The sequence below is a fragment of the Augochlora pura genome, chromosome 2 (assembly GCF_028453695.1).
Source record: "Augochlora pura isolate Apur16 chromosome 2, APUR_v2.2.1, whole genome shotgun sequence".
Classification (NCBI taxonomy): Eukaryota; Metazoa; Arthropoda; class Insecta; order Hymenoptera; family Halictidae; genus Augochlora; species Augochlora pura.
Genome location: NC_135773.1, coordinates 19,402,713 through 19,412,213, shown reverse-complemented (window position 1 = coordinate 19,412,213; position 9,501 = coordinate 19,402,713). Strand labels below are relative to the sequence as shown.

The 9,501-nt window shown below is 38.6% G+C and overlaps 2 protein-coding genes across 3 annotated transcripts; one reads left to right on the top strand and one right to left on the bottom strand.

The window, feature by feature from the left end:
- The first annotated feature begins 147 nt into the window (after positions 1-147).
- Positions 148-3,160, top strand: LOC144476103 (neuralized-like protein 2). Of its 2 annotated transcripts, none has more exons than XM_078192709.1 (3): positions 148-957; positions 1,100-1,420; positions 1,499-3,160. In XM_078192709.1, the coding sequence occupies exons 1-3, from the start codon at positions 606-608 to the stop codon at positions 1,615-1,617; spliced, it is 792 nt and encodes a 263-aa protein (XP_078048835.1). In that variant the 5' UTR covers positions 148-605; the 3' UTR covers positions 1,618-3,160. The 2 variants fall into 2 exon arrangements, with proteins under 2 accessions (XP_078048835.1, XP_078048827.1); XM_078192701.1 differs by having other exon boundaries at positions 149-957; positions 1,496-3,160.
- Positions 2,348-9,487, bottom strand: Nachra9 (nicotinic acetylcholine receptor alpha9 subunit). The gene is made up of 15 exons (XM_078196047.1): positions 9,355-9,487; positions 8,971-9,143; positions 8,858-8,902; positions 8,653-8,762; positions 8,365-8,578; positions 8,119-8,296; positions 7,625-7,777; positions 7,202-7,543; positions 6,345-6,682; positions 6,235-6,279; positions 4,463-4,572; positions 3,481-3,703; positions 3,230-3,407; positions 3,008-3,160; positions 2,348-2,718 (listed from the first exon to the last, which is right to left on the bottom strand). Exons 1-15 carry the CDS (start codon positions 9,407-9,409, stop codon positions 2,354-2,356), a joined length of 2,682 nt encoding a protein of 893 aa, XP_078052173.1. The 5' UTR covers positions 9,410-9,487; the 3' UTR covers positions 2,348-2,353.
- Positions 9,488-9,501: the final 14 nt, after the last annotated feature.

The following is a 9,501-nucleotide window of genomic DNA, read 5'->3' as shown; positions in this document are numbered from 1 at the left end:
GTGGCATAATAATACACACGCGCTTTGAAATTTAGATGGTAAATATCCGAAATGCAACAATTTGTTATTGAGTAGCCTAATTTCGATTAGGTACAGTCCAGGCTCGGGAAGTCTTCAATACGGCACTGAAGTATACGCAGCCAATCAGCTGTTTCTACACCGTTTCCTCGAGTTATACTATCAAAGTTCTATACCCTTTGTGTTGGGTTTCGTTTTCTTGTAAGGCTGGTATTCTGCTGGATATTTCCTCGTAATAACGACAGGTGAAGATCTTGTTAAAGAACAGTGTAGCTAAACGGACGTTCAGTTTCATATTTCGGCGATAACGCCGTTATGATGGATATCCAACCTCACTTTCTCAGCCGCTGAAGCGAAGGGGAGCAACCATGTAAGCCGTCGAAAACATTTCAATGTGTCATTCAAACCGAACATTCCTCGCGAACCGTGTATCCATCCACGTTTGGTTCTGTCGAGTGTTGGAGCGGCCCCAGTGGTTCACCTCCGACGATTTTCTTTAATCACATTTTACGTCGTGACCAGTCCGTGCAGGATAGATTTTTAGTACTGATCCTCAGGATCGTATTCACCTTAGTCTCAGCGACGCAATGACTGAGAGATCTGGGAGAATATTGACAAGGTTTCATCCCACCCATGGGGAAAACATTGTACTCATGGATGACGGCACCGTAGCTTTTCGTACTACCAGCTTTGCAGATTCGCTGGCTTTTAGTGAGAAACCTCTGCAGCCAGGCGAGATCTTTCTGTTAGAGATCGAAAGGACTCAAAGCGGATGGAGCGGACATATGAGACTAGGACTCACCTTAATCGATCCTATGTCTATGCATGGTTGCTTGCCCAAATTCGCATTACCTAATTTGGTAAAATTAGGCAACACATGGATATTCGCTCTTAACAGAAATAATTCGATGTGGGACTGCGTGGAAGTTATGCGATACGGTAAGAACTCATTATTGCACCAAGCATATTATATCTTACTCTAATCAGACTACAAATATTCATACTATGTTTACATCATATTATGCTTGTACTGCATAGATCAAATGAACCAGATGACTTATATATTGGCATGTTCTTTAAGGTGAAAAACCATCCGGAGAAAAGAAACTAATAACAGATGGAGTTAATGTTCAAACATCTAGAGGAATTATTCCCATGAATGCTCTTAGACCAAACAGGATTGCTTCTTCTCAAAATATTCTACCCATGGATACTGGAAGTCGCATTGGATTGATGTATGTGCCCCAGGCTGGTTCTGACAAGGCAGAAATGCACTTTATAATAAACGGAGAAGACCAAGGAGTATGCATGAAGGATATACCTTATAAAGCAGGAGCTATGCGAGCAGTGGTAGATCTATATGGTACTACCAGACAAGTTAGGATAGTTCAGTTATATGGTGGTATGTTGATAACATATATCAATATTCATTAATTATGGTGACACTTTCATCTTTCTGTTTGACAATTTGTTTCAGTAGTGTCTACCCTACAGAGTGCCTGCCGTGATGCAATACTACAATATACTAAGGGAAATTCAGTCGACTCGCTTCCCCTTCCACGGGCTCTGAAAGACTATCTACTATATCAGTCGCAGTGAGAGTTTAGCATCATTCCATCTTGTCCCTCGCCTTTGATTCTCTATCTTAATTTAAATAACGATTTCAGTATTCGTCGTTCTTTTGCGATTCAATACTCCCACCAATGTTGCAATGCATTGTATCGCGTAAATTGAACTTTCAATTTCTTTATCTTAATTGTAAAAAAACAAAGCTTTTTATAGAAAAATTAAATACCGCTTTTCTCGTACCAGATAGGCCTTTTTTTTTTTTATTTGAGTTATTGACTATTATGTATCTAATACGCGTTATCTCTTTTCTTTTCTTTGTTACAACTGTAAATGATCAATACACACACGAGTGCTAAATTCTGACCTGTACATAATGTAAGAAATCGTTGGTTGAGCACCTGTCGTTAACGATGGACAAGAGAAAAAGACATTCTCTCAGTGCATTAACATTTACCGCTGCTACACGTTTGCAGTCACTAGGCTCACACTGTCGTGAGTGTAATATTCTTTTTTTATTCTTTATGACTGTTGCTCGTACGGATATTGTAGAGTTGAGTTGGGCGCACTGTTAATATTCGCAAAGATTGATCTGATCGACATAAACGGTTAAGTTCAACATGTTTTTCAAAATAAATGTATTTATAAAAAAAAACTAATAGGGGAAAATGTTTATTGAACATAATTTCTCATTAATTCTCATTTTACTAGTATAATCATTTTCTGCTAGATTACCTGGTAAATGAAACTTTCTATGTAATTGTATACTTCATACAACAGGAAGCGCGGACGAGTTTGTTGGAAACCGAACGATGAAGAGTATTATATATACAAATAAGACAACAATAAATGAGAGCCATCCGAGCACAATGGACATGTACCTCCAAGTAAATTCTACTTTATCGAAGGACACAAGATTAGTACCATCGTCGTTATCCGATCCGATTTGAGCGGTCAATTTCGGATCGGAAACATTTACCAAAAATATCTGGCCAACTTTGCTTTTCAAAATGAAGATCACGGGCGTCGATATCCATGTAGACGCTGTGATAGTCATCTCTTGCATTTGTCGCAGAATAATTGTTAGACCCAGCGAGAATGTTGCCAAGACAAAGGAGTTTTCATACAGAAGAACTGGAAAGGAAGAATACTGCCAATTAATTTTTTCATAATAAAATGCAAATGCGTCACCTGGTGACACTAGAACTACCAAGTAGTAACAATCACTAAATGATAATGCCTTATAAGAAATTGTAAATATATTCACTCAACATAACTCGCGGGAGATGTGTCTCTGTGATTCGATTATTAAAATGAAGAACTGACGTGAAAAATTCGTTTACTCATCTGAATGATACAGTCTAACTGAATGATACAAGATAATGAATAAAATAAACAGAAACCACCTAAACTAGTGACTCACATATTTTCGGATGATGACCTCCACTATAGGGCATGGTCCAAGTTATGTGCGTCAAAGCCAATAAATGAAAAATGAAATTCATATTCGCTAGCATCATACGTTCGCTACATTTCGGCTCCAGCCATAGCACCAACAGCGTCATCGTCATCATAACTGCACAGGAAAATTAGTTAATACAAAGGCGATTCGCATATTTTTCCAGATTAAAATTACGCTACGAACCTACAACAAAAGTAGAAATAGTTGAACCATCGACGGTGGCCCGTCTTTTGAGAAGAATGTTATACGATATCAGTTTGGTGGTAGCATCGAAGCCAAACTTTGACTTCGAATCAAAATAATACACGGTGATGCCGAGAATGTCCCACTCGGAATGTTTTACTGACGACTCGAGCGTTAGCTAATGAAAATGAAAATTCAAATGAACATTTTGTTTTCCTGTATAAAGGATTATTAACGATCGTGGCACATACTTCGCCTTTTTCATCGACCGTCGAGGTTTCTAAATAAATATCTTCTGAGGAATGTGCCCAGGATGAAATCTGTATGCTACAGTTCATTATATCATAAGGCCACCAAGTGGTATCTCTTCCACAATATACCATGTATGTAATTTGTGGGACACAAAGCACGTCGCCGTTAAAAAGCACCAAACACTCCGTTTTCGGCATGTCCATGTCGACGCTCTCGGTCGTCCTGTATTGGATGTCAATGAAAATCTTAGGAAAACTATTAGATAGTATGTAAAATATACTATTTATTCATTTGGAAAGTATGTCTGCTTGGCCAGAGGATTGTGTGAGGATTAACACTCAAATAATTAGACTGCGAATTTTTGTACAAAAGAGTAATTGTCTGCAGGAAATAGGAATTCTTGAAATGGTCAATAAATGATTGGCATTTTAATAGCGATTCATCGAGAATAAAACTTTAAATTGTGTTATGTTTTAAAGAAATTCTTACAATGACTAAATAGCTATGATAATGCGAAAACAGCAGTATTTCCTGCCACAAGACGACGTTCAGACAATATTAGCTCGGACTGTGAAAATCAACTTTATAAAAAGAGCCACAAGAAGTTCATTTGTAATTGTTAAAGATAATCATCTGCCATTTGTAGTTGTAAACAAAGCCTTATGTAACATCTTCGGTATGCTAGTCATAGTTTCCTCTTTGTGGCTAAATGAAGAAAGAACAGTATTTCTACATGTGACAACATGTTGTGCTGTGTAAATTGAAATCTTAGAAACTAAAGAACGTATGAGTGTAATTTTTTTACAACACATTATTAGGGAAAACTAAATGTACGGATACGTTTTTGATACGTTTTGCGTTTAAAATAATTTTGAGAAATATTTGGAGAATATGACTAGACGGGACACTGCATAGTTAATGAAACAATTCAATTAAATCGTGGAGCTAACAATAGGAGTTATAGACTATTCTGAAACTTACGCGCTTTGCAACGTAATGTCCGGTACCCAAATTTCATCGCTCTTTACGTGAAGCCTGCCGATGCCTCCATAATCCGACGGCTCCCACATGAGAAAAGTATCATTCCACAACTTTGGCATACAAAAAACAAATTAAATCCTTGTTACCACGCGAATGCAGCATTAATATGTTAAATCATTGAATCTCATTAATTAGCACAATTAACTGGAAAAAAAACGTAGTAGATATATGGGAGTCAATGTATAAGTATTTGCAAACAAACGAGTTGGGCACTTACCACAAGTAAATATTTAATGTTCCTTCAAAAATCGAAGATAAATAAGCTGTTTACTGCGCAAATTGATTAACTCTGTTTTTGATTAACTCCAGTTTTTGAAAAATCTTAAATGTAAATGTTAAAGCACTTGGTATAATTATAACTTCCTATATTTAGAATAACTTTCCCTGATAAGTAAGATTGACACCATTGAACGATACAAATTTTTTGTCCACTGAATAATAAATAATTTATTTCAGCAGTCGCTTTGATTAACTGCGTATTCTAATGTAAATCATTGCAATAATGCAAATCAAATGCACTGCCAAGCTATGAATGATAATGTTGAATTTTTTAACGTGGTCTTATCAGAATTTAAGTCAAACAAATTAGTCAGTCACAGTCTAGTTGTCGCAAAATCAAATACTTGTGAAGTCAAATTAATTATTATTAAGAATAAAGAATAATTTGGTATATTTTAACTTCTACAATGTATTTTACCAGTCTTACAGGACTACATACTTTTCCAGCCTTTTCATCACTTCCAGTTCGTATTTCGGTTTGAATTATTATCAATAATTATTTCAATTTGTCAGTGGTTTTCAAAAATTAAATTGTACCCTTATAATTGAGATGAGTGAAACTAATAATAATGTGGATATGCAAAATAGTGAATCATCTGATGGTTCTTCAAAAAGATTTGTCAACAAATAATAATATATTATAACAAAACCATTAATATTCATTTCTATAAAAAATCTATAATAAAAAATATCTTATAATTTTCCTTTTCTGTGTTAAAAAACTTAAAAATTTAAACACTGAATGTAAATTTATTTCTTTTTTCGCTTGTCAAATCGATAACCTTATCACAAAAATGGTAACATTACTAACGATCACTACTGGCTATTTTTTCTGATAAATTTTATATACCGTTAGCTGAAAGTTACATTTGTATTTATGCATTCTACAATATTTATTTCGATTCAAAATTATAAAAGGAATTTTAAAAAACAATATACATTATTTCATTGCATTCGTCCACTTTTTATTTTATAGTGTTAATCAATTTGAGCAGTGAACGGCTCAAATAATTGAAGGGTTTTTAGTAACTTGATTAAGACGGCTTGATTCGAATGACGGATTATCTTAAACAATATAATCTACCAACTCTTCTTAACATTATTATTTACAAGGAAACTGGCAATCTTCTGTTGGATATAATAGCTGTTCAGGAACTTGAAATGTTTATATTTTGAATATTAAATTGAGTCAAAATTAACATTGAATTCTGCAAAATATGCAGTTCACAACTCTGCTGCAATTTATAAAAACTGTTGACATTAAATTAATTTACATATTTCAGCAAGACAAAATTGCACCGAGGTAGACACGAGGACTAAGAAGCCTATTAATAGACATCCGGTACCTAAAGTGTCAAGACTCCGTTTGAAGATGCAATGAAGCAAGGAGAACGGGACTAATAGTTTAATGATCGTTAGGAATCGGTACTCACCAGTATCATCCAAACATGAAAATCGGCGGAGCTCGTCACCTCGTTCTGTCGAACAGAAACTCGATAAGATGAATGTTTGTATCGAACATTGTCTTGCTCGGTATACTTACGACATCGAAATGCTGCAGATGCATCGCAACGTTGACAGAAGTAGTATGCTTAAAGTTGTCGGTTGGTCTGACGTTTATCTCGTAATTGCAAAGCAGGTGCCATTTCAATTTCATTAACGTATTAAAATCGTTGTCCAATTTGCAGTCCAACGAAGGCGCGGTGTAATCCTCGCACGAAACTGTGAGGATCATCAAATAGACGTACAGGAAGCTTCTCATTTTTGTTGGTGCATAGAGATCGGAACGGCAGTCACGCGAAGACTGTAGTTCGACAGGATAGAAGAGAATAGTTGCACGCCCACGTGATATATTAAACCGAGGACACTGTAAGCCGCCCCCTTTCGAACGTCATCTTATCGGTTTTCGGGTTTTAAATCATACGCAGCTTGCGACACTACGCGCGGACATCGGACCAAAACAGTCTCATTTTGTGCTCCGTAACATACACCCGTCGCTTTCCATAAGACGCTATTTCCAATTTCAATCGATTTTAACGCTAAATTCAAATAAAGCGGCAAACAATCATGATATTAAAAACGATAAACCCGAATAGGAAATTTGTATTGCGCATTCGTCACAAAAAGTAAATGCCCCATTTATCGGTGCTTATTCATCGGGGACCGATTGGTGAGGATCGATTACGGGTCAGATAGAGGTAACAAAACGTCAGACCAATTAAAAATGAGAACGCAACATCGTTTATTTGAGAATAACATTTTCCTGGGAGCAGGTCGAGGTGGGGTACAATATAAAAATCAAGACAGGTGATTTATTATCGAAAATGAGAATCTACAACTTATCGATTAAATGCAAAACTAGAAGCAACGGGTCTCGTTCGTTCTCGTTTCCCGTTTATTAAGATGAGGGCACGAGGGTGATGAGAATGATGGCATAGATAAAAACCACAATGAAGAAAGATAGCCATTCGCTGATGGCTGCGAAGTGTCTCCAGGAGGAGTTTTTCGAGGTTTCCTCGGCCTTCGGCATGTCCCCGCTGTCGTCTTGCTCGTTGTTCAGTATCCTCTTCGAGTCCTCGCCGGTGAGGATTAGGAAACGACCGGCCCGGTTGTTCAGAATGAACGAGGTCGTCGAGGAAATCCAATATGGCGCCTCGATGTTCATACTTTGGATTTTGCGCAGCACTGCGGTCAAGATCAAGGCGAATACGGCCAACACCAGCGAATCTCGGTAATACAAGACTGCAAAGAGAGGAGAGAATCCAATTGTTAATCCCTCACGTACCCGGCTCTCGCAATTGTTCTCGTTGCTCGAGTGCTTACTTATGTTAGGCGTATTTAAGCCATTGTGCGGCAATTGCCAATGCAAGTCGAATATACACAGCATGTGACACACCAGATTAACGCTGCCCACTGCCATCCTCTCGGCGGACCTTGAGTCCAACCAGAGCACCGTCAACGTGAGCAACATCATTGCTGAGGACAGAACACGCACCAGTGAATCGTGGGGGAGAAATAAATTAACCTTTCGCGAACGGATATCAGGGTATTAGCGACATCAGGCTCCGAGTATCTAATTTATACGGTTGTAAAATTTAATTGTAGCTGGTTATTAACATCTACCAAACTGAAATCAAACTCTATATCTCTGTCGTCAACATTCGAACATTACAGTCTTGCGGAATGTTGTTAAGGGCCAATATTTTTAACTATGGAATAAATCGTGGAGCTAAAGAATCATTGCCTGTAAGTGCATGATATAAGCTACAAGAATTGCTTGAAAACTGAGAAATAAAATAGTACGTAATGTGTTGTACCTATGGCGGGAGTGACGTAAGTGGTTTGCAAAATTCCATGGTGCCGAGTGATAGAGAATTCGTACACGATCATGGGGTAGGTGTCGTTAGGGCAACACTTGTACTTCTTCAGGACCTTGTACGCGTTTATCACTTTGAAATCCCATACACTGTTGTTGGTGTACCCCGACATCTGGAACTGCATAGCCGTTCGAAATGAATACAAACGTAAATCGAAGCTGCCTATCAATTTCTGTCGCAAATTACCCCTTTCTGGTCCAGATGGAAGTCGACCTCCTCTCCAGAGTGCGCCCAGGAACCGAAATTAATACGGCAGACATGAGTATCGTAGGGCCATTTCGAGAAATCCGTAGCACATTTTGCAACATGTTTCAACGATGGCACACAGCTAACCGAACCCGTGCTGAACACCAAACAGGTCGTCAAAGGAATGCTGTTTTGATCGGCCGCCATGTCGCCTCTTTTTATCAGAAAAGAACCAATCAGTAGACAAACAATTTTCCCATCGTTTCGCAATAATATTCGATTGCTTACGAGTTATAAACGGAAAAATCGGGCATCCATATCAGGTCGCTTTTCACGTGTATATAGCTGATCCCGTTGTAATCGGTGGGCTTCCAGGTGAGAAGGGAGTCTGTCCAAAGCTGTGAAAAAACGTTCGAATGAAATGCTTAAATGTAGACCTAATACGTTCGAATCGGTATCTCAGCTTGATCGGAGCAAGAGAGTTGTTACTTACGAGAGTCATCCAGCTGTGCAAAACCATCTTGCTGTTCATCTCATCCTGTAGAAGAATCGCGACATTGTAGCGTAGCAGAATCACGATTGTACGGAGATATAGAAAAAACTTACGAATTCAAGTATTTTCGGTATCAGTTTGATGGTCACATTGTTCACTTCTTTGTGGGAGAGAACGGGCCGGACAGAGCGATCGTAGCCGCAGAGCAGATGATTCTTCAGCGTCATCAACGGCGGCGGATTCGTCATACTTTTGCATGCCGTGCGATCGATGTCCATGGATGTATCTATGCAAAGAAAGGTGAATTTTAATCTCGAGAAGGTGCGATTTAGCGTTCGCGAAACAACGTTGTATGAACGGAAGAGCGCGAGCGTTCCGCGAACGAATCATGGAGACGGAATCCATGGTTTCCGGGGCCAGCGAACGGTACGGATCGATGGAAATTGTGCTCCTCGCGTGGAAAAGACGATCACATGATACACTCGTCGACACATTACCCGAACGACACGATCGGAGGGCAGTGAGGAACCAGAGCACTGTTAGTATTCTCATATCGATGGTGGAAATGAACGTACAGCCGCCAGTCGACTGAACGATTCCCCGGTTCGCGGCGAAACGATTATCAGACGCCCCATGAAATCTGA

What these genes read in the sequence shown, in the direction of transcription:
- LOC144476103 (XM_078192701.1), top strand. Translation starts at nt 606, where the DNA reads ATGACTGAGAGATCTGGGAGAATATTGACAAGGTTTCATCCCACCCAT. An exon ending in CGTGGAAGTTATGCGATACG is followed by an intron (nt 958 to 1,099) that starts GTAAGAACTCAT and finishes ATGTTCTTTAAG; the next exon opens with GTGAAAAACCATCCGGAGAA. An exon ending in GATAGTTCAGTTATATGGTG is followed by an intron (nt 1,421 to 1,495) that starts GTATGTTGATAA and finishes AATTTGTTTCAG; the next exon opens with TAGTGTCTACCCTACAGAGT.
- Nachra9 (XM_078196047.1), bottom strand. Translation starts at nt 9,409, where the DNA reads ATGAGAATACTAACAGTGCTCTGGTTCCTCACTGCCCTCCGATCGTGT. An exon ending in CCTCCGATCGTGTCGTTCGG is followed by an intron (nt 9,144 to 9,354) that starts GTAATGTGTCGA and finishes TTCTTTGCATAG; the next exon opens with ATACATCCATGGACATCGAT. An exon ending in GATTTTTCCGTTTATAACTC is followed by an intron (nt 8,579 to 8,652) that starts GTAAGCAATCGA and finishes TCTGATAAAAAG; the next exon opens with AGGCGACATGGCGGCCGATC.